The 25,734-nt window shown below is 40.4% G+C and overlaps 1 protein-coding gene across 1 annotated transcript; it reads left to right on the top strand.

Annotated features, from left to right (window-relative positions):
• Window positions 1-1,490: 1,490 nt before the first annotated feature.
• Window positions 1,491-25,734, top strand: CDC42EP3 (CDC42 effector protein 3). The gene is made up of 2 exons (XM_069954456.1): window positions 1,491-1,903; window positions 23,368-25,734. The coding sequence occupies exon 2, from the start codon at window positions 23,612-23,614 to the stop codon at window positions 24,380-24,382; it is 771 nt and encodes a 256-aa protein (XP_069810557.1). The 5' UTR covers window positions 1,491-1,903; window positions 23,368-23,611; the 3' UTR covers window positions 24,383-25,734.

The raw sequence follows: 25,734 nt of genomic DNA, 5'->3' as shown, positions 1-25,734 counted from the left end.
TAAAAGTGACGGCGATAAGCCGAGGACAGGGAAAACCTTCGGTAGATCGAGTCTTTAGAACAAGCTTTAAAATTCCTCACTTTCGGACACACATCTTTTTGTGTAAACCGGGTTATATGCGGCCGATAATAATAAAAGAAAACTGACAGCACAAATATGTATATAGGATATATCTGTGCCGTCAGTTTCCAGATCACAAGCAGCAGTGCATACTTACCGGTCCAGCATCCAGGTCTCCAGTCCTCCAGACGCGGACTGTATGATCAGGCCACACCTCCTCCAGAATGACTGACAGCAGTAGGAGGCAGGGTCTAAAGATACAGCTGGTGGCTGGAAGAGGGGAGACCTGGATGCTGGATCACAAGCAGCGTGGCTGGTAAGTATAGACTGCTGCCTGTGATCTTTAAACTGACAGCATAGATATATACATAACATATATACATTTATGTGCTGTAAGTTTCCAGGGCTGCACAAACGATACAAGGAACGTTCATGCTGACTTGGCCCCTTGATATGTCATGGCATGTAAAGGCACTGCCTCTCGCTGATAGGCACTCATTTGTGGCCCCCACAACCAACCAATTTGTTAATCAAAAAGGACCTTTAGTCATTGGTATACTTCACTATTACGGTATGTGCCCACTACAGAAATCACGAGGATAACTTGCAGCGGATTTCGTGTGTGCTCCCGCTTGCATCTCGGTGTGTCCCATAGACTTTATTCTATACTCAGGCAGATTCTGCCATCCACCCCAAGAATTGAGCGTAGAATGAAGCCTATGTGAAGTTTGGAACTCCAAGTGGGAGCGTGGAGGTGGGCGAGCGGTGGAATCCGCAACAAGTTTTCTGCGTGATTTCCATAGTGTGCACATACCCTTTAAGTAGAAATAGGGAACCTGTTGATAATTTTAAAACACATCCAAGAATAAGAACAGGCATTAGGGATCACAGTCCCAGACAATCTCTGTACAGCTCTGTGGAATATGCCAGCGATATAAACATAAGGCAATAAATTAATAACGTTTCATCCATCTGAATGGGACGTGTAAATAAAACATGAACCTGCTGCAGAACGAGCCCATTACAAAGCCATTGACTGTCACATACATTTCATCACCCAGCCTGCCATGTGTGATCATGTGCGATGCCAGCGTTATTTGCACTGTCCATCATTACACACCATAATTACCACGCAGGACAAACCCCTGAAATCCTGGCACCAACATTTTACTGGGACACTAAATGAGCACACTTAACCCATTTAACCCTCATCAATGAAAATAACTGTCATTATAGGACGCTGTATGATCATCTGCTGCTGCCATTGCAGCACTGAGAGGGTTAAATGAACAGTCTATGACAATCTGAAGCCCCTGGAGCTAAAGGACAGTCAGTATGCACAAGATCTGCCCTATCCTCAAGCAACTCCTCCTCCCTTCCTTCTGCCAAGCACCCCACCCATCCAAGCAGCCCATTACCTGCCCCCTCACATCATCACCAAGCACTTCCATACAGCTACAGCAAAACTGCAACTTCACACAAAGGAGAGCTCCACAGACATAGAGAATAAGCAGGAGTCATCTGGAAGGTGTCTTGGGAGGTGACTGCAGAAGAAGTGTCACAGGTGGAGGAGAGATGCTGCTGCTGGTGCTGGGTCTAGTGTTCATGTAGAGAAGGGAGGGAGGTGTCTACAGCAAACAGCTACTGCCCCTTCCCTGCAGCTCCTCCACACTATGAGAGACTAGCACTGCTGCTGCTGCTGCTACATTTGGATACACTGTATGACCCATATATCCACATTGTAAGGAGACTGGAGCCCTGCGGAGGAGACAGCCAGATCCCCATGTGCTAAGCAGGAGACAGCAGGAGGCAGGAGCCATCTCCAGACATCGCCCAGAGCTCTGTAAGTACAGGATGAGTGTGTAAATGTGTGTGCCCCCCTTCCTGCAGATAAGAAGCCCCTCTGACTGTATACGAATGGAGCCACATCTGCGCTTCCCATTGATCTGTTCAACATAAATCTCATTTTAATGGGATTGGTGATTCACTTGTGAATGTGTCCATTATATAGATCAGCAGAAATCAGGGGATCAATGAGAGCGCAGCCAGCGTCGGACATATGTAGAGTATTATATAGCTCGTAGGGTCTTATTGCGTAAAGCGTTTTTGACGATTAACAATAAACGATCTTAAGCAACCTATCACGTAACGATGAACGTTACTTATGATCGTTCTTGCAGTCGTCCTGTAGTCACTACTGCTATTGACCTAATGACGTCTTATTACACCCAACGATTTGCAAACGTTCAACAATAAAAATAGATCTGATTTCTATCAAACGACCAACGTTTCTTTTCGTTGTTATTACACAAAAAAATAGAAGCCAAAGGCATATCAGAGACATAGACCTCTTCCATGTGCTTTAAATGGCCATAATAAAATATATGCAATATATCAGTGTCCTCTCATAGCGGGGGCTATAAGTTTAAGCTGATCCTCATCTGCCATGCTATATAGTCTACATGCAGAATGATAAAATAGCTGAGATGTCTTGCAGTTTTCACTGGTTACTAATCGGTATGTATTTCCTGTCCACATTGCCCTTGGACTGTCAGTACAGAATCATTGGCATCAATACAATAAATAACACATTTTTGGGGGTTTGACTCATTTTTAAAAAATTTAAACTGTTCTTGTTATGTCTATGGTCATCATGTTACCCATCCAGAGTCATAGATAATAACATACAGCATTCTTCCCCAGTGCTTAGAGCTGCTTTGCATGGTTTGGCACATAGCGCTGACTCTGGCATTCACGTATTGCAGATGTTGTAATGACTGTTTAATGAAAGAGCTTCTGCAGGGTAAAAATAGACGGCGAGGGATGAGATTTTAGCACAGCTTATCTACATGCGGCATTGAGCACATGCCTGACAGGCTGTAACCGTCCACATCTGATCTGGAGACTTCTGCTTTTCTTAGCAGGCTTCAGCATTTTGAGCATTGGAGTGGAAACAATAGCCAATAAAATACAGCCGAGTAAAATAATTGACTGGTAAATAATGCTGATCCCGGCCATAATTATACTGCAGCGGAATAGCAACCGGTTCTAGTCTGCTGACTAAATGCCTGGCAATGGATGATATACTGCAATGCGTTGTGCCTTGCACTGCTCACTATAGGGCTATGTCCTCCCCATTTTGTCTATGCCATGCTGCATTTTATAAGGAGGTGTCAGTGGGTATCGCCTCTGCCATACACACATACAGCATCAGCTCAGATTGTAAGATTGTTTTACATTTATGTATGTTGCTGTATGTTGTGGAACAGTCATCTAGTCTGTGTGTTGTCGACTTCTGTTCATTTCCACTATAAGAATATAACCACTAGTGATGAGCAAACATCACGATGTTCGGTTTGGGTCCAGAACACAGACATAAAAAAAAATCATTGTGATCGGTTAGTGTTCGTGTTCACCAAACATTCACAAATAACGAACGTACAGTAGAAATGTACTTTTCGGTCTATGCACATGTGTACAGATTATCAGGTGCAAAACGTAAATGACGCTGTTGCCTATGTTGCGGTCATGTGTACAGATTATGAGGCACAAAGCGTAAATTACGCAATTGCGTACGTTTCAGTCTAGCGTAGTTTATTAGGTGCAAAACATAAAGTGTGCAGTTCGCATATGTTCAAAAATGATCTTTATAACCATTCCGATCATCGAACAAATTGTGATCGGAGAACATGAACAATCAGCATCATTTTCTAACATGTTCGCTTATCGCTAATAACAATATAACAGTGAGATCTCAGCTAATGTAAAGATAGTTTATTTAACTGGCAGATGAAAGGTTTATGGGTTGTGAAACGCGCAGGTATATGATCAGTGGACAGAGTAAATCTCATTTCTAGTGGAATCTAATCCCACTTTAATACATACAACATAAATTATTTGGACAGGAGCTGTCAATAAGTCAATAAGTCAACTTCTTTCTGGCCCCCTGTGTACTACCCAGGATCCTATAGGTCACCATAGGAGCTCATGAATAGTCAGTGCCATATTGGTTCTACTCTACAACTTCCAGCTTAAAAAATAAAAAGAAGTAATGTCATCAGCATGTAAAACAGCTACCAGGCATGCCCCATAGACTTCTATAGGAAGGGAGTGAAATTCTAAACCTTTGGGTAGCATGGTGTGGTGTCCATGGTTGCATTCTCAGACGTCAGACACATAACGTGCACAGTACACGTTATGGGTCTGTAATACAGCACCTATAGATTGCTTTGGGACCATACTGTACCTCTGTATGCCCCACATAGGGCCCTATTACATGGAGCAATAATCAGCCGAATCGTTGGTTAAGGTTTGGACCAAAAATCTTTGGAGCGCCGACAGCTACGTGTATTAACAATGCTCGGCCGGTGGCTGCCGATTGCCCAAACACCTGACACCTTAGGTGTTTGGGCAAGGGCTGCATGGACATTGATAACGATGTCCTTGCTGCCCAATTATCAGGCCGTCCAGTAAACGAGCGCCAATCTAGCAGATCGGCACTCATTTACTAAAATGACCAGACCGTAGTCGGCCTGTGTAATAGTACCAATATCCATATCCCTCCATGGTAGATGCTATCCTGTCAGTGTTGGGGGGAATCTTCCTAAATGTTTGGGCTTGGCAACGTCATCCGAAACCGAACACTGAGAGGGAGATTTATCAAACTTGGTGTAAAGTGAAACTGGCTCAGTTGCCCCTAGCAACCAATCAGACTGCACTTTTCATTCCTCACAGACTCTTTGGAAAATGAAAGGTGGAATCTGATTGGTTGCTAGGGGCAACTGAGCCAGTTTCACTTTACACCATGTTTGATAAATCTCTCCCTGAGTGTTTAATTCCCGTTGGCTGTAGAAGTTGAATACTGCCCTAGGGCTGCCAGGAAAACATGCTGTATATATATATATATATATATATATATATATATATATATATATATACTCAGGTGCCATACAATGGTTTGCCAACAGTTCTCCTTGTGCCATTGTATAGGCTCTGCCATGTGCACAAGAGCGTATACCTTTAGTTTCCAACCTATATAGCAGTCAGTATAATATTCTGTGAGCTGTGTTTACTTCTATTTAAAAATCTCAAGTCTTCTAGTACTTATCAGCTGATGTATGTCCTGCAGGAAATGTTGTTTTCTTTTCAGTCTGACACAATGCTCTCTGCTGCCACCTCTGTCCATGACTGGAACTGTCCAGAGCAGGAAAGGTTTTCTATGAGGATTTGCTACTGCTCTGGACAGTTCCTGACATGGACAGAGGTGGCAGCAGAGAGCACTGTGTCAGACTGGAAAGAATACACCACTTCCTGCAGGACATACAGCAGCTGACAAGAACTGGTAGACATGAGATCTTTTAAATAAAGGTAAATTAAAAATCTATATAACTTTCTGAAATGATTTTCGCTGGATAACCCCTTTAAGATTTCCAATTCCTTTGGTAGAATTGTAGATTTTTCACAGGCAATAAACACTTCTGTAACCTTCAGTTCAAGAGCAGCAAATATCATCCCAACTCCCCGGTGGAATAAGCTGAGAATCAGTTCCGACGCCCCATACCTGCCATGCTTCATTGTTCTATAACATCAGTCAGCAGATATTAGGCTCGGGCCGCGTCTTTTATCATTGTATCGGTGACCTCATGAATTCTATAAACATGTTAATGTGATTGCACCTGTAATTATTTCTTGTGGTACAAGGGAGGGGTAGGGGTGTTTTGTTTGTTTGCTGCCGATCAAAGGGCGGAAGGTAGAAGATATGTTGTGTATTTTAATAACTGTAGATTTGGATGGTAATATTCATTGTCTGAGTGTTTACAGCTCATGAGACATGGGGAATGTTCCAGACATGTGACACATGAATGTCTGGCCTTCTCTTGCATCACTACTTTCAGGATAAGGCACTGAACAATGTCTTTATTACAGTCAACAAATTGACTTGAATGAAGTGTTACACTAATACAATTTATAAATAGATTTTTCCCTAATATACATTGTCATGTATGTCATTATCATCAGATAATTTTCCCTCTACCATGGAATACTAATTTTCATCAATTGCTGTCAGAAAGTTATAAAGATTTGTAAATTACTTCTATAAAAAAAAAAAATCTCCAGTCTCCCAGTACTTATCAGCTGCTGTATGTCCTGCAGGAAGTGGTATATTCTTTCCAGTCTGACAAGGTGCTCTCTGCTGGAGGTGTATGGCCACCTTATAATATATATGTGTAATTATTTCTATAGTGCCAACTGATTCTGCAGCACTTTACATGATTAAGATAGATACCCAATGTAGGCCTATGGGAGAATCTTGTGAAGTTCATACAGAGAATAGGGAGAGAAGCGCTCAGCCGCATGCTTCTCCTAGCTCTCCCAGCTTGTAGATGGAATACCAAGACTCCCACCAATCAAAGCTTTTCATGTCTGTACGACATGTCAAAGGGTTTTGTTTTACGTGGCAGGTACACTTGAGAGGAGAAGTTCGTCCAGGGGCAACATTTTTCTAACAGCAGGGACAGGGGGAACATAAAAAATTACACCAACTCACCTCTCCCAGTGCCTCTCCAGCACTGGATCGCTTCTGCGGGATTTCCAGCAGAGCTGACGTTACAACCTGGCTGATGGACTGGTTGCTCAGTCAGTCAGTGATTGGGGCGGGAGCCGCTGCAATAAGTGATTGGCTGAGCGGGCTGACCATCGGGTCGTGAAGTCATTTCAACTCAGGGGAAAATCCCTTCTGGCGGAGGTCCCAGGGCTGGTCACGCTGCTCATCGCAGGCACAGGGAGAGATAAGCAAAGGTTGCTTGTTATTTTCTCCCCTGCCCCTTGTGCCTGTCAGATTTTTGTCAAGGCCGGACCTCTCCTTTAACCCTTTTACGACCTGGGGTCATTGATGCATCAATGCCCAGGTCATTTTTGGACATCAGTTTATGGGATTATAATAATCCCATAAGCTGATGTCCCTGAGTCTGCCCCCACCCCTCCGTCTGTCCCCTGCCGCTGTTACAATCTTGTCACAGCGGCAGGGGAGAGAGGGGAGGGGGCAGAGCTCATGGCCGCGCCCTGCCTTCCCTCCCTCCCCCTGAAGGCCTCCGTAGCCAGGAAACCGGAAGCCTGAGGCTTCAGGTTTCCATGGTTACCATTGAGCTCTGCGATCACTTTGTAGAGCCCCGATGGCACCGGACAGAGAATTCTCCCTCTGTAGAGGGAGAATTCTCTGTCAGGAGCCCTATAGATGCTGCGGTCGTGCTGCCCCCAGTATCTATAGGGTTAACATCTCAGCACCTGAGCGAGGCTCCGGTGCTGAGAGTTGAGGCAGGTCCCGGCTATCACAAAGAGCTGGGACCCTCCGCGGATGACACAGGCGCAGCTCCTGTGCCTGTGTCATCCTGGATCGTAAATTAACGTCACTGCAGCATCAGGCATAGGCTGCAGCGACGTTAATTTACAGTACAGTGGAGGGGGTTAAAGCACAATTGGCAAGTGATCCATTTTCTTGCTTATTTGAAAGCTTAAATAAAACAACTGCGCCTAGACACTATGGTGGCTGACCTTGATGCATTGCAGCACTTTTATTGTAAGCAAAGGCAACATTTGCATGGAGTTTGTGTGTTCTCCTGCTGGTTCCATAAGACTTTTCTGGTTTTCTCCCATAAATACACGGCCTATTAGTAATATTATTAATAACGTCTTAGATTAAAGTTAACTGCTGATGATATGTCGGGGACTCACACTGATGAGTATAAGGAATAAATGAACGTTCCTAAGAGTTTTAAGCATACCTTTACTTTCTGGAAGCTATTGTTAATTGGTAGAGAATCTTTCCATGGAAATTCAGGGGTTCAGTTTATGGCTTTAGTTTGGGAGCCAGCTTTGTAAGCCAGGTAGTATTTTGGGCAAGGTGTAGATTGCCGTAGTATTATTCATGTGGTTTATACACTGTACATATTAACAAATCCTGGCCGTATAACACCTGTCACCCAACATTTATCCAGCCTCCACCACTTTCTGCTGTGCACACAGTTTATGGAATGGGATATCATTGTTTTTCAGTAAACACTCAGCTTTGTGAACATAACACGGGATTTCCTGACGGATGTTGTTTGGTTTAAACAACATCCTGGAGGAATGCTGTGAATGGGAAGTGGGGCTGACGTATCTGAGCAGGCCGGTGACAATGGACTTGCATTTACATCCTTCCTGATTTTACATGTATCATACAAGACCAGATCTCACAGTGCACCTTCATATCTTATAACCATTGCCATTCCATTGTCAATTCAGCTTCAGCCTATGTTTTATGAGTTCATGCAATAAAGTAGTATAGTCAGTTATGTATAAATAGAAGATAGCCGAGACCTGTTCATAGGAAGCCACTCTACTAACTCGATATTATTGGAAGCAGTTATGGAGACTATTATTGGGCCCAGTGCATATGATCTGTTCTGTCTATGGAATGCTTCTTAACCAATCACATGATAAATCTGATCAATCTCTGATCTCTCCCTTTAACCAAACACCACAATATTTATTGTTGTGGCTGATAGTGGAGCCAACCTTCCCCCATGTCCTTACAAAAGGCAGTGTAGATATGATGATAGATCCAACATTGATGGCCTATAGCTGTACAAATTAGACTATATTAATGATTTTGGTTTGAATGGTATGTGTTTTGGTGTCCTTAAAGGGGTTATCCAGCAAAAATGTTTTTCTTTTAAATCAACTGATATCAGAAAGTTATATATGTAGATTTGTAATTTACTTCTATTATCAATCTACTATATGTCCTCCAGGAAATGTTGTTTTATTTTCAGTCTGCTCTCTGCTGACATCTCTGGCCGAGACAGGAACTCTGTCTCGGTTTTCTATTAATCCCCATTTTGCCCGGGCGATCATCTGGGCAGCCTATAGAAGATAGTGACGGTGTGATGCCACCGCTCCTACTGCATGGAGAACGTTGCTATCTGCTTCGTTGGTCTTTCAACATGTTGAAAGACAATGATCATCCGACATAATGGCCTATAATCGCTTCGTGTAATAGGGCCTTAACTTTTCCCTGATGGCAGGTGTCAGAAGAAAGAACTATTAGGTAAACTGAATAGCAACAACATAAAACAACAACCAGATTATTAAGCCACAGCCTGGCTTTATCATTTTTTTCTATTCTGTACCCTCTTTTTTGGTGAAAACATTGAAAGTCTGACATGTACTGATCAAATATTGATGACCCATGCAATGATTTGCCTTAATAAACAACTAAGGTATATGGTGCACTAGTGATGACCACAACCCTTTGATCTACTGATTGATGGGTGTCCTAGGGGATCTAGCTCCCACTCATCATATATTGATTTCCTATTCTAAGGACAGGCTATTGAATTTAAGTGGTAATGGTAATCATTGCTGGAATTATGTTCGGCCTCTCTGCATACTGTTATTTCTGTTCATATTCTGTCCAAACAGTATTAGACTCATTCTAGTCTATGGTACAAAACACATGACTGTAGATTCTATGGTTTGTACATTTGCCCCTAGATCGGCTCCTAGGCTTTATTGGCCTCACATCCATGAAATGATGATGATCCGTAGCCCATCCATGCATTTTGTGGTCCACAAATACAACACAGGTGTGTCCTACTGCCATACAACTATATCCATAGAAGTAAAGTTCGTATTATCAGTGGCCTGTATCCAAACATATGTAGGAAATGTTGTGTATGTGCTAGTCAGTATACATACAGTGAATAATCTCACGCAGAAAAAACTTTGAATCATTGATGTGTGGAAATGTAGAAAGTCAGGCCAGCCTTGAGTGTTACTTATATAGGGGCAACACCTGGTATTTGTTAATGTTACAAAGCCCACGAGTAAAGGGTCTAGCTAAATCATTCCATGTAAAGCTACTATATAAGGAAATTTCACTGGCCAGGCTTCAGCTATAACACAGTATAACATATCTTGGCTGTGTTCTATTGGACATGCTGCATTTTCTGTTTGGGACGTTTGCTTGGCTTATCATAAATCACATATGGCTTCCATTATACCTGTTTGCGGGAGGGGGGGGAGTGATGTACCTAATGGTTAATATACATCTTATAGAAAGTTATTAATATTCCAGAAGTCCTTTAAATTTTTTCCGACTGGAGTCATTTATTATAATTGTACATTTTATGCTACATTTGGATAAATGAAGCCTAGGTATATGTGGTTGATGAATACACTCTAGCACTTCATTGGCTAATTGTATCCTCAATGGGTTTGACATGGTCAAATTTGGTTTATGGACCACTTCCCTTTTTGAGAATTTGATTATAGTCATGGGATATGTCACTTAGAATTTGAAACTGAAGATTTCTCTAGCTTTAGATGGAAAAACATGAATCAAACTCCAATCTGTTTTGAACTATCAAAAGTTCTTATTCATGCCTTGAATAAGAACCTTTCACAGTTTGAAATGCGTTGGCGTTCTTAATTTCTTTGGAGACAGGAAATATTATTTTACAAGTTCTGTTCTGTTCCAAGGGATTTGCAAATAACAGCCATTTTAACATACTGTATATAAGGGTTGTCATAGGGGTTATCGAACTTTTTGTCTTGTTCTTCTAAAAATCTCTCGTGATTTCTTTGTAATAATAAAGGTGTCTGTTTTCGATGGCTCCAATACTTCCACTGTGAGCTGCCTGACAAACAGGAAACTGGCTCTTCATATATATATCTTCATATCATGCAAAATTCTGAATCTCAAGTGGACTACGTGATGGGATGCAGTGCTTGAGTGCTTAGCTGGTGGAAATGGACCCTGTAGAGTGTAAGTGGCTGCTTACCTACTGATACACTACATATGCTTAAGTAGTATGCTATGAGATAGAAGTACTATTTGCAGGCAGGTAATTTTTTATTTTATATTTGAACAAGACGTTTCGAACAGATTCAGGTCATCTAGTCTCCACTTTTGATGTAATAGTGTTCTAGTAAAGGAGTTTTTTGGTGGGATTTTTTTTAAATTGTCAGTGTGAGTTAAAAAAAAAAAAGTATTACTCATCTGTCTAATCCCTATTGATGGCCGCACACCTGGTCCAAATCTTGACACAGAGGAAATGTCCGCTCAGCCAAGTTCTGGACACAGTGGTGACCTTCCTCAGCCAGTCTTTGGCAGAATGAGTATTCCTAACCATTTTCTATGTGTTGGGACATGTTTTAAGGCCATGCTTCTTCATATTAAGCCACACCCTTCAATTAGGTTGTTTGACACTTACTACAACAACCGTTGTTAGTACAATGTGTTAACATAGCCTTAAAGTGTACCTGTGTCAGGAGCCGGCCCTGATCACCCTCAACTATTGGCCCTGCCAGAGCGTGCAGCTGGCCTCCCGCAGGTGCCAATGGCTTCCCTGGCGACCAGTCTGGCAGGTTGCAGGGAGCACACCAACGACCAATCGGCACAGGTGTCCAGTATAATGTTATGCTTACTGGCTGTCCAGCTCTGTGTATTGTTGGGGGCTAGAGTCTCTGCTCCAATAACACCCTGGGGCTGGGACTCCAGCCTCAATAAGACCACCTCCCTTATCATGTCTCATTGCCTGCAATAGAGCCTCTTTAGAATGTGACTAAGCTAGCGTTGTATCCTCATTGTGTATTCCCTGGTTTCCTCATTTTAGGCTTGACTATTCCCCCCAACTTTCAATTCTGTACGGCGACAACCGATAGATACCAACCTGCTAGTTGACCTGCGATTATTATGTTTGCTTTGTCTTGTCTTTGTCTTTGTGCCTCCCTTATATCAGCATAGCGACCAGTCTTCAGGTTGGGGCCGATCACTCCAAAAGGAAGGGACAGTGGGGCGGGGGCCAGCGTTGGCGCAACACTTGTCCTGTGTCTCTGGGTCCCACCCTGACAACCTGTTACTTTAAAAAGCTTTCGACATGTCATAAAGAAATATCAGAAGTTTTGATTGGTCGGCATCTGGGTGTTCAGACACAGACTCATTGCAAAAACAAGTAAGGAGAGAAGCACATGACTAAGGGCTTCTCTCCCAGCTCTCTGTGCCTGCGACTAAGGTGGTCCATAGGATTCCATCATGGAACTAACCTAAAATCCGGAGTTGTGAGTTTAAGTTCACAATAAAAACAGCTAAGGTCAGCACTTACAATGTGTCCTGACGGTTGCCTTTACTTTGAGCAAGTTATTATATGTGTCTCAAACATATTTTGTTTTTATAGAAAATGTTTTGGCTTTTCTACCTGGCTGTAAAATGTAAGTTTTGGTCTGGTGCTATTGTTAAGTTGTGTGTTCCACAGCTTTGTGCTGCCAAGTTAGAAAAGAATTATGGGGGTGTTATGCAGCGGATTATATTAGTTATTGAAGCTAAGCTGTAAATTATACTTCCTTTGCTCAGTCTTGCAAGTGGTGTTCTCTTTCTTATGGAAACATATATGCCGTATGTTATTCCTAATCTTATTATAAACTGCTAAATCTCTAAGGAGGATTGAATCATTACTGTTTTCTTTGTGATACTTTGTCACGGTTATCTTTACTGTTATGTCTATTTTCTGAAAGGTGGAAACATGGCAGATAGCAATGATTAGCACAGTGCTCTTAGTTAAGTGGAGTTGACTCTCATAAAAGTATTCTGTATATCACTGCAAATCAGCGGCATTGCCAAGAAATAATGCATTTTAGAATCCATACTAGTGTTAAGCAAGCACCAAAAATGCTTGAGTGCTCGATCCCCATTGAAATCAATGGAAGACTCAAACGTCTAACCAGGTGCCTCCTGCTTGGCAGAACAGAGGGTGCCTGGTTAACCCATTACATTTTTGTGTTCTAATTTTTGTCCCTTGAAGGAATGAATAGAGTATTAAAATAGAGTATTAAAATACTTGATATGGAGCATTGTAGCCAAATACTCTACTTTTACTGGTGCATTAGGATCCCATGAATGCATAAAAGAAAGAAGAGGGAAAAGGATGACTCAGAGAAGGTGTCATTCCCTGGTCAGCAGAGCCCTGGTCATCATTATACACATCCTGGGGTTGGGAAGGAAGTTATTTTACTGCTGGATTGGTGATGTAATGCCAATGTATGAGGGATCTGTGCAACGGCCATTTGTGTGCACAGCTATTGGTCATTTCCTGGCTTCTCAGCAAAATGTAATGGGAGGCTTTGACTAAAGGTTAAGTCACTAATAGGTTCTCATTAAAATGTTGAGGAAGTTTGACAACCTGTGTAGATACAACTATATCCTGAAAGAATTACTTCCTTTGCTTTTTATAGCAGACAAATTTTTCCCCAGTAATATTCCTGACAGCATATCCTTAGGATAGGCCACTAATATATGATCAGTAAAGAGTCCGGTCTCTGTGATCCTGAGAATACTTTTTGTTAATTGATATTCCTAGAAAACCACTTTATGGTAGTGGCAAGTTCTAGAATCCAATACATGTAGTAATAATTCAAGTCCCATTCTATAAAACTGATTTTAGGAAATTCCTACCTGGTGTGGCAATACACTTCCTTAAACACATAGGCTATGCTCACACGATGTACGATTTTTTTTAAAAGAACGGCCGCTGTTTCATTAAAACAATGGCCGTTCTTTTCATACTGCAATCATATGCATTGACGTCAATGTAACAACGGCCGTTGTTTTCACTCAATGTATTGAGCAATGACCGCTAATTTGAGTGCCAAGCAAAGGCCATTGGTCAATGCATTGTGTGAAGACAATGCATGTCATTGCAGTATGAAAAAAATGGCTGTTGTTTTAACTGAAAACGGCAGCTGCTCTTTTCAAAAATATGTTGTGTGAACATTGCCATAAATACACCAATAAACGTGTCCTATGTGCGGCTATGTCTTTCTCTGTCAGTCCTTTCTGCATAATATAAAGGTGTCCTATACATTTCATTGGCTGTGAGGGAAGCAGGCCAATGAATGAACTGAACATCAATGCAGTGTGGGACTTTGAAGGGAGAGGTTTTAATTTAAATGAATTAAATGGGTTCTGTGATTTAATTAAATAAAAAAAAAAAACTGCTGCCCGCAAGGATTATAACATAATAAACTACATTGTACTCACCTCGCCTGATCCATTTCCGATACGCCAGTCCTGCAGTGTGTTGTGTCATCAAGAGCCAGGCAACCGGAGTGGGCAAAGTAAATCGCAGAACTCTTTAAAAGGTGTTGTCTGGGATGAACACAATCTGCTATGCTGCTGGGGAACATAACAGTGTTATTATACTTATTATTATTATTATTACTATTATTATTATTATTAATATATAATACTTAACTGCTCTGCTCCGCTCCAACTTCCGGTTCACTCTTTACACATTCTCATGTCCCCCTGCAGCCTTAGCAGCATAGCAGATTAAATCATTATCACAGACAACCCTTAAAAACGTAAAACCCTTAAAATTAAAAACCGTTAGATTGATTAAATTTTAGGGTACTTAATTATTAATTAAAGTATATTGAGACAGGGCTGAACTGATCACTAAAATGAGTAGGTAGGGAAGCGTGTTGCTAAGTGCTTCTTATCGCACTCTCTGTAGCCATGACCGAGACGGTCCCATAGACGTGCGTTAGGAGTCTAAGAGAGAATGCATTTTCGTGCACTTCTTCCAACCATTTCTAGTGATCATTAAGGGTCTGAACATCTATTGTACATCGAAACTTTCAACACACTGTATCTCTATGACATGTCAAACCTTTTTAAACAAAGCAAACACAGATCTATGTGAGGAGCCCAATTCGCCATACATTTAGCTGCTGTAAGAACTTATTAAAGAGGATACATCCTGGTACATCCTCTTTAACCTGAACCCACGGATCGATCAGCGCCGGCACGGGGAAGCCGGTGCCGCGGTCCGAAAAACGGACAACGGCAACGGCTTCCCCGTGCCGGCACTGGCGCCAATCGATCCGTGGATTCAGGTTAAAGAGGATGTACAGGGTGGTACATCCTCTTTAAGAATAACATATTAATAGTTGTGAACTTCAATGGTTAACTTTCGTGAATATCTCCAATTTTTCAAAAAGTTGAAAAATACACCTCCTAGAAAACCATACATCGTATCTTTATCCTCTGTAACCTGTATCAGTCTTTAATTAATGTGTTATATATATATATATATATATATATATGGCTTTCAGTGTTTTATTTTAATATGAATGAATGAGAAAGATGGAAAGGGAACATGACTCACACTTCCTCGTAGTATTTATAAGAAAGCAGCAAGTGATGTTCTGTTTGTCCACATGCCAGAAATTACAGTCATTGTTATTACAGAGACATTGGTAACACTTGCCAAGTCAAGTTATTAAAACATTTTTATTATTTGAATCACCGGCTGTAGAACTGGAACATCATCATTATTAACCATATAAAGGAGAGTTTTGCTGCAGTGTTGGAATAAGCTCCCCCATTAGCAGAACATTGCATGTCAGGGCTCTGTGTAATTGGACGATTCAGGAAGTTCAGATAATTATATATTTATGACTTGAGGGGATTTATATAAAGCTAGCGCATAGCATTCTTCTGTATACTCATATGGCAGTAGATGCACCATAGGAGTATAACTTTACTATCAATTAGTCCCCAATGATGTTTACAATCTAATTTCTCCATATCAGACAGACAAACTCATAGAAAGCTTATTAGGATATTGTTGAAATGTGAAACACACACAAAACATTGCTAGGACCCAGGACCATATAAAACTGTATAGACATATAGCACGAAGGCGGTCCTTGCTCTGGTATAGGTGAAAACAGAACGAAACAGATGAACGAACACAAAGGGAGAGTCAAACAAGCCAAAGTCCAAACCAAACAGGCAACGCAGTACAAAATCAGTAAACAGTCGGATAGTCAAAGATCAGGCAGGAGGTCAGATAACAGGTAAATCGAGCAGAGGAATTAGGTACGGGGATCGCAGGAATAGGCAGGGGGAGCTGGGATCAGGGTATGAACCTTAATAGCCAGCGCTGAGAGACTGCCTCAGCTTTCTTTTATGAGGATCAAGAGCACAGTCCGGATCCCCATTGGACCGGCGCCCTGATCCTCTAGGTTCCAGACAGGCAGAGGAATATGTCAATCAAACAGACTTGCTCAGCTGCGGCAGTCAATGCTAGGAGAGTTTAGTGTAATGGTGGTTTTACACAGAATGATTTATCGTTCAAATTTGCACGATAACGGTCGAATTCGAACGATACTCGTACTTGTAAACGCAGCGAACGATCAAGCGACGAGCGAGAAATCGTTCATTTTGATCTTTCAACAACTTCTCAAATCGTCGTTGATCGTTCCATGTAACCAGTCTTTCAAAGATTTCACCTATGTATAAGATAGGCTTAAGCGATCGCAAAACGATTACAAAATGATTTTTCCATACGATGTATCGTTCCGTCTAAACGCTGATCGTTATTAAAAAAAAATCGTTCATTCAAAATCGTTAATCGTGCGATCGGGCGAATTATCACTCTGTGTAAAAGTACCATAACTCCTGCATTGCCGGAAGCTGAGAAGCAATCAGGTGTGTCACACAGAAGCAAAAACCAGGCCCAATTCATACCAGGCTACTGCACATTCCTGACATAGGTGAATTTAGATTGTGAGCCCTACTGGGGACAGGGAGCAAGAATTGGCAAAACTATGTAAAGTGCTGTGGAATCTGTTTGTGCTATCCAAATAAAAGCATTATTATTATTAATATAATTTTTTTTTCATATTTTAGACAGGCTTCCATGTTATCTGTAGTCTATAGTCCATGTTATGATTGTCTATACACACATCCATATTTAATTCTCATAGTTATTGCATATTATTTCAATCGTGTATAGTATTTTCCTTATTTCCCTGTATGATGAGCACATGACTGTGAGAAGAATACTCTCAGTATCTGCCAAGAGACAAACAAGCACTGAAAGAGCCATCTATTACATCTATTCACACTAAATAGCCATTCATCTTGTCATCCATAATCCTTGTTAATGAAGACTGTGCACATTCAAGCAGAAAACTGCCCAGGGATGTTCAGTAATGTTATCTCCATCAGTGCAGATAGTCAGCAGTTGTTACAGAAGCCTACACCAGTCATCTCTTTATCTATGCGGAGACTGGAGCTTTCCGCTGGTTCAGAGGCATTCCTCAGTCTTCTCTTTATCTAGGCAGTTGTCACTTGATGCCTCTGTGACGTATGTATGTATATATATATATATATATATATATATATATATATATATATATATACACACACACTGTATATCTATATATAGATAATACTGTATTGCTGTATTGTAAAAAGTTTCCCGACTCTGATTCTTGTATGTATGCATTGAATTGTTCATACATATATTCCTCATGTACAAGGGGAACAGATTGAGTTTACATTACTACAACTGCAGGTATTCTAAAAGGGGTATTCCAGGAAAAATTCACTCTTCCTCTATCCACAGGATAGGGGAAAAGTAGGTGAACCCTTTGACGGTCGGACGCCGTCGGCTCTGTTATGAATAGAGCCACGGGTACGGCTTGTGACCCGCGTCTCTTCATTCCTATGGAGCGACGGAAAGAGATGAGTACGCCAGAAGAGCGCTGTACTTGGCTCTTTCCGCCGCTCCATAGGCATGAATAGAGTCGCGGGTCACGTGTTGTACCTGTAGCTCTATTCATAACAGGCCCGAAGATCGGCGGATGGTACAGAGGTCGGACCCCACGCAATCTCATGGAATTTTTCCTGAAATACTCCTTTAATGGCCCTTTATTTGGTGTATTCCGATAGCAAAGCCTTATACTGCAGTTATATATGTATTACCAATCAGATTCCACTTTTCATTCCTCCCAGACTCTTTGGAAAATGAAAGGTGGAATCTGATTGGTTGCTAGGGGCAAATGTAAAGTTTCATTTTACACCATGTTTGATAAATCTCCCCCTATATCTGTAAACATGCTTAGTAGAGCGCACACTTCGTCTGAACCCGAGCGTGTGGCATTTGTTTACCAATGAATGCAGAAGTTGGATGCCGCCCTAGGGAGTCCTGGAAAACATTGATACAGCCTATGGTTTTCTGGGCAGCATTAGGGCAGCATCCAACTCGTTAGCCACCAGTAATCAAATGCCACATTCTGGGGTTCGATGCTCGAGGTTCGCTCATCTCTAGTGCTATTAGCCTTAATATAGTATTTATTGATTTAGTGTAGTAAAATGTAATACCTTTGTAATTCCTTTAAGTGATCATTATTTATCCATTGGCATGTATGCACAACGGAGAGTTTGTCTAAATAGAGTGTATGTGACAAATGGGTTGCCTAAACCCGGCTGCAGCCCTGGCTATACCATTTAGTATACAGCCTATTAAAGTGTCCCCTTCAATTGAAAAATCTTTGAACATGTTACAGAGACGTCAAAAGTTTTAAGTCATCGATCATTGGAAGTTTGGAAGAAGTGCTTAGCTAAGCTTTTCTCTCCTAAATCTTTCCTTGTCTCACTGCAGGAGATGGGGCCCTATAAATTTAGTATAGAATCCGTTTCCTTTAGCAAGGCAGGGAGAGCATTGAGCCAGGGAGAGAAGTGCTCAACCTTGTGCTTCTTCCAGCTGTAAAGTTTGTTGGGAGTCTGAACACATAGGGGAGGTTTATCAAAATGGTGTAAAGTAGAATTGTCTCAGTTGCCCCTAGCAACCAATCAGATTCCACCTTTCATTCCTCACAGATTCTTTGAAAAATGAAAGGTGGAATCTGATTGGCTGCTAGGGGCAACTTAGCCAATTCTACTTTACACCACTTTGATAAATCTCCCCAACCAAATCTTTTTTTTTAAATGACAGAAACCCTTTAACAATGTTGTTGTAGATGTTGTGAGTGTAAACCTGAGGGCAAAGAAGAAGTTGTTGCCTATCATGTTTGGCCGAACTCTTTGCATTTTATTTCCGTTGCCTGAAAAACTTGAATGCAGCCCTAAAGCTGCCCGGAAAACATGGATACAGCCATAGGCCATAGGCAGTATCTATGTTTTCCAGGACTCCCAAGGGCTGCATTCAACTTCTTCAGCCACCGATATTACAAATGCAGAGAATTTGAGTGTGCTCCAGATATGGTGGATGGCACTGCTACTTTACTCTTTAACATAGTATTAGCACTGTGATCATTGAGGAAAGACTGCTGTATGGATTAGTTATCCCTTTAACATCCCCATTCTTTATGAAGTTTTATACACAGAAGTATATACTTATATACTTATGCACTGTGGATAAGTTGCATATAGAACAGAAGTCCCCAACCATTTGTTCCATGTATGTTACGCTCAGCAATGGCCAGGAGATATGTATATGAGAAACAAAAATCACAAATTTTGTAATAATTGCAAAATCTAACACCAGTAATATACTGTCCAAATAGTCATTGTTTGGTGGCTAGAATATCTCTACTGTATAAAAATAAAAGTGCTTATGGTCATAACTGAGGACTTCTATTGTGCCCTAATCTGTTCCTTATATCAAGGAACCCAAGGAAGGTTTTCATTATGCATTAGAGAAGATGGGTGGGGACATCATGATCTTAGGCCATACCTTTTTCCGAAGCCCTTAAGGCCCTATTACAAGGAACGATTATCAACCGTATTAGGCCGATATCGTCCGTTTCGGACTATAATCGTCCTGTGTAATAGAAGGCATTGATCAGCCGACATGAACGATTTTTCAACATCAACATGTTAAAAGACAAACGACTGTGGAATAGGAGCGGTGGCAACAGACCACCGCTTTCCTCTATGGGCTGCCCGGACAATCTAGCGATCACCCGGGCAGCCTCCCGCACCTCCTTGCGGTCTCCCCTGCACTTACCTGCTCGCAGCAGCAAGCGGGGAACGCCCCGTGTAATAGGGGCTTTAGGGCTCTATTACACACACAGATATCTGATAGATTATCTGACAGAGTTTTACAGCCAAAGCCAGGAATGGATTTGAAAAGAGGAGAAATCTCAGTCTTTCCTTTACGACCTGATCTGTTTATAGTCCATTCCTGGCTTTGGCTGCAAAAATCTGTCAAATACTCTGTGATAGAGCCCTTAATGGCAGTAAGTGGTGGTGTGTCACTGCAGAGGCACAGGAACAGGTAAGTATAACTTGATTACTATGTTTCCACTACCCCCTGCCCTCCCTGTTTTTTATGTTTGCCCCGAGTACCCATTTAAATGTGTGTAGATAACCGTGTAACTGCAACTGTTCTTGCCTCCTAATGAGATGATATAAAACTTATCAACATACTAATATACTAAATACATAGTGTAGGAACACATAAAAACAATAGTGTTCCGTTCAATGGCCATTTAAATCTAAACCATCTCCTAGCCGGTATTATTCTACGCTCCCAGTGTCCACTTTTCTGATGATTTAGCACTTGCAGTTTTGGGATAAATCTTTAGCATCATTTCATTTCACAGGCTCTTTCCTCCCATTTTTAAGAGCTGTTTTTATACCAGCAAAATGATTACTTTGGAGAGCGACATAGTAAAAATTTTCAGCCATCAGCATTTCTCCTAATCTTTTTATTTCTGCAAGAGTAAATCATTATGTAACAGCTTTAGGTCCAATAAATACATTGAGTAACGCTTATAATTTAGTTATGGTAATACAAGGGGCCAGCAATTTGTAATTCTGTAGAACGGATATAGAAACGGATAAAGAATATAGAAATACACTGTGGTTGTTAGAGGATATCTTTTTAGCATAAGCTATGATTGTAAATTGCATAAAGAATGGAATCAGCTATGCCTGAATGTAATTACAGATATTTAGATCACATGGAAATTGCTTTGTTTTACAATGTATTAAAGGAAAACTCCAAACACATGCACAGACACACACACGCACAATATATATATTTATATATATATATATATATATATATATATATATATATATATATATATATATATATATATAGCAAAGGTTATACATTGTGTATACATCCATATTTCTGCTTTCTAAATAATTTTGTATTGTAATAGTAAGGTTGAATGGACATTGAACATTGATTCGAACACATTTCTATTCAGCTGTGTACTGTGGAGGCTGTGACCTGTAAATAATTCCACACTGTACAGTGCACAAATAACATGCCCACAAAGCACAGCCAGACCACCCCATTATAAGTGCCATCATAGCCAGCAGCATTCTCGATATTAAAATTGCCAGCTGGATGCCTCCCATACACAATGATGAAAGCTGAATGTAGCGCTATAATTTCCGGTGGTCTTGGGAAGTAAAGTGCTTAATGGGCTGGTGGTCTAAAGTGGTATTGTGTCATTCTCAGTTCTGATTTATTTTATTACATATATTTATAGGGGGCAGAACTGTCTTACTTATATGTTACCATGTTGTGCATGGAAGGTAGGCCTTCTGGATGTGATAGCTGGTCAACTGTACTCTAATAAATCAAAGTCAAATAAATATCTTTTTCAAGCTTGTTAAGGAAGTGATTTTACTTTCACAGTGTATCAGTACAGTAGTGCAAAGATTTAAAGAGTAACTATCATTTAAAAAAACTTCTAATATGTCATAAGACGATCACTAGAACCTGTCCAGTATGCAGAACTTCTGGAAGTTCCATAGGCTTTCATTATAATTCCGTAGACTGCTCATATTAGTAGTTACGGCAGAGATAAAGGGGCAGAGCGCATGCTGCTGAGCATGCCTGCCCCTGCGTTCTAGCAATTCGCAGGGGTCTCAGCACCCAGACCTCGACATATGCAAACTTCTGACATGTTGCTTTAAACTGTTTCAGAGCTTCCAGCATCATCATAGTTCCGATTTCTGGTCCGTAGCGTAGACTAAACTGCTAAACTGATGATCCTTGAAGTGTGTTATTGTGTTATGTGCAAACCATTTAAAGGGCATGTGCCACCAAAATTTTTACTTACTGATTAGAGCCAGATACCAAAAAATAGTTCCTTTCTTTTAATTTGCTACTATTTTTTGACAAATATTTTGAATTAAACTGGGAACTTTATTGATTGATTAAGGAAGCAGGGCAAATTAACAATACCGGAGCAATGAAGATCTAAATGAACTGGTGCAAGAAAACTACTGTTATTTGCCATTAAATGACACTCATCAAATAAAAATGGCCGCCTTTTTGAAGGTGTCTGAGCATAGCCAATAAATGTTTTCATGCACATGGTATATAAATGCCCTTAAATTGTACTATGGATTCACATGGCGGAGTTGTAATTAGCAGTTCTTTCACCTTGAGTACAGACACCGTTTGCTGCCCTAGCCCTGTATTTCAAATACAACCATCAATAAAAATAATAAAAATATTTTTCATGCCTCTAGGATATGTCAGACGTTTTCTCAGATAACAGCTTTGCTTTAAATACCTCAATCAGATTGAGAGGTGTATTGGTGAAGTCATGGTATCAAGCACTTAAAAAATATTCTATGCCAGCTCAGCCTCCACTTATGCCCCAACAATATGGCTCTGCGTTGTACCACCATGTGTCATTGTGAGACAAGTTGTTCTCTACCATTTTCTTAACCTGCATGAGAAAATCTGTAGAACAAGGTCTTATAGAATGTAATTGGCAGTACTTAGGATGCAGGACTATTGATACAGTTTTAAGTCAGTTCTGGGCAGAGTGGGTCTTAAAATGTTCCATGATTTGAAAAAGTATGCAACAATGTCGGAAATTACTTTACAACCTCCCAACAGGAAGAGACTATGGGGGAGATTTTTCAAACGGGTGTAAAGTAGAATTGTCTCAGTTGCCCCTAGCAACCAATCAGATTCCACCTTATATTTTTCAAAGAATCTGTGAGGAATGAAAAGTGGAATCTGATTGGTTGCTAGGGGCAACTAAGACAATTCTACTCTACACCCGTTTGATAAATCTCCCTTATGAGTTGGAATGCAATCTATATGAGATTACATTCTGATTCATAATCTCTCCCTGGTGAAAGGTGTGTATCATTTAAATATATTGTTAAATTGAGTTTTTAACATTTCCATTTAAAAAAGCTCCATCGGCTACAATTTAGCATTTTCAAGTCATAATAATCTTAGAAACAGTAAAAAAAAAAAAAAAAGTTGGAAAGAAAGAAAAAAAATTAAATAGTAGTGAAGTCTTAAAAAGGCTAACATGACCTTGCTGTACTGTGTTCTTTCATGTTGCTTAGTGGAGGAAATCTACTTCAGAAAGTAAAATAGCCGAGTGGAACCATCAGATCTTTCACTAATTGATGTGTTGAAAGAAAATGAATGATCTGTGAAAAATGTGTTCCTGAGACATTGTTTTCTGTGTTTTCTGCAGGTTCTCTTAATTTCGGGGGAAAGAAACACACAGCACACGTATATTGTTGCCAAGTCTGTCCTAGACTTGTGGACGAGCTTGTGGTCTTCTGAAAACCGAGAATCCCAGAACTTCAGACTACGACTTCAGAATGTGCTGAGATTGTCCACTAAAGCAGCAGAGCCAAGAATGTGACTTTTCTACAGGAACATAGACTGTAAATTGGGTCATTTTATTCTGCATTGCTACCCTAAACCTTACCACGATGCCTGCTAAGACCCCCATTTATCTAAAGGCTGGAAACAGCAAAAAAGGTAAAAAATTTAAACTGAGGGATGTGTTGTCCTCAGACTTGATAAGCCCCCCATTAGGAGATTTCCGGCACACTATACACATTGGCAAAGATGGACAACATGATGTCTTTGGTGATATCTCTTTTCTTCAAGGCAACTATGAGCTGTTGCCAGGAAACCAAGGAAGACCTCGAAATGGTCATTTGCACGGACACAATGAATTCTTGAGGGCAAACAGCACTTGTGACTCTGTGTTTTCGGACACATCTTCACCTGTTCTTAAAAATGCAATCTCTTTACCAACCATTGGAGGTTCACAAGCATTGGTCTTGCCCTTGTTATCTGCTGTAACTTTTAACTCCAAAAGGGACTCATACAGCCCTTCTAAGTCACCTAGACTTAGCTGTGAGCCAGTCTTAGAGGAAAAGTTGATGGAAAAGTGTGAGCCTTATGAAAGTGAACACCAATTTGAACGTAGAAGCTCATGGAAAGTCACTGGCTCTGCATCATGCTCCACAAATGGAAGGTCAAGCCATTCTTCTAGTCTCTCTGAACAGTATAGTGACTGGCAAGGGCTTGACTTGTTTGAAGATAGCCATAGTCCTTGCGAAATTGAGAACACTGATTTAAAAACCGAGGAGTCCCTTTCTGACTTGGCAGGATCTCTTCTAACTCTGCAGCTTGACTTGGGCCCTTCTCTTTTGGATGAGGTGCTTCATGTAATGGACAAGAATAAACCATGAAAGCTGCAGTGTTTTTCAGACACATGGTACATATACACTATTCAACATCAAGGACTCGATATTGGTCCACATTTTTTTGGATTTGTTTTCACGGGCATGTTTTTCATGATTAGTAGCAATACTGGAGTGAAAGATTCTATTCCTGTTCTTAATATGAAACGAATGTAAATATAAGGGGTCGACTTTCCCATTTTAATGTATTGTTTTAACATTTTTGGACATTTTTTGAATAATATATGTGGATTATGGCTGTAAAGTCACAAATCCACTGGCCTGAGAAACTTCTGTAGACCTTAAATTTGACAGTGAACCATAGCTTTCTTTTCATAGTCTAGTACCTCCGTATGAGTGCTCGGAACGTTATCCATCCCTTATAACTTTGGACTATGCTATGTAAAGGACATCTGTAGGTCTTAAGATATTCCCCTGATTTTTACAACAGTATTTTTTACAAACATCTTACACAATTGAGGGGAAAGTTGAATATCTGCATACAGATAAGGACATTTCATTTTGCTTTATTTTTTTTTATTTTTCTATTCATGTCGACGAATGTTGCATTTAATGATATATTTCAGATGCCAATTCAGCTTTAGCAATAAGTGTCATTAAATTTCCATTTTACTTAAATGGTTTATGATGCCAAGCTTTAAGCTCCATGAACTGTTTCGATTATCATAAATTATTTCTGTTAAAGTATCCTTTTATGTGCCTTTGTATTTTTACTGCAAAGTTTGAATTTTTTAGATATGCATCACCATTTGTATTGCTTGCAGATTTTTCATTGCAGGTTTATTGTATATTTTGTGAGTGTTCAAAGAATCGTGCATTTTTTTTAATTTTTTTAATTTTTTTTTAAGTCCTCCAAATGCTTACTGCTTCTATGTTACTTATGTAAATGAAGCATTCATTTAATATCTGGTTAAAATACCTATAATAACTAATTAACTGCTTGGTTGGAAATCAGTATTTATAGATTTTTGCTTGTAAAAGGGAAACTAAACTCTAATTTATCATTTACGGTTGGACACAAAAAGAAATGCAATATAATGGTTACATATTTCCCTCTATGCAGTTGTTTGCTTATGGGATCAAATGTGCCACAACACCAAATTCTAGCGGTTTTTTTTTCCTGCTTTGTATCTATCTAACTTTATGAGGTGTCTTATGAAGTCCACCTATTTTAGTGTTGAGTTTCCCTTTAAGAATGCAACCAATACTATGTACAATAGCTCATCTGCAATACCCTAAACAGTGTTTGTTGGATTTACCCTGCCACTTTATGAACACAAATAAAAAGCACTTGTAATTTTGTTTGCATTAAAGTTTAAATACATTTCTTATATTTTAGG

The sequence above is a fragment of the Dendropsophus ebraccatus genome, chromosome 15 (assembly GCF_027789765.1).
Source record: "Dendropsophus ebraccatus isolate aDenEbr1 chromosome 15, aDenEbr1.pat, whole genome shotgun sequence".
Classification (NCBI taxonomy): Eukaryota; Metazoa; Chordata; class Amphibia; order Anura; family Hylidae; genus Dendropsophus; species Dendropsophus ebraccatus.
This window is presented reverse-complemented; position numbering and strand designations above follow the sequence as displayed.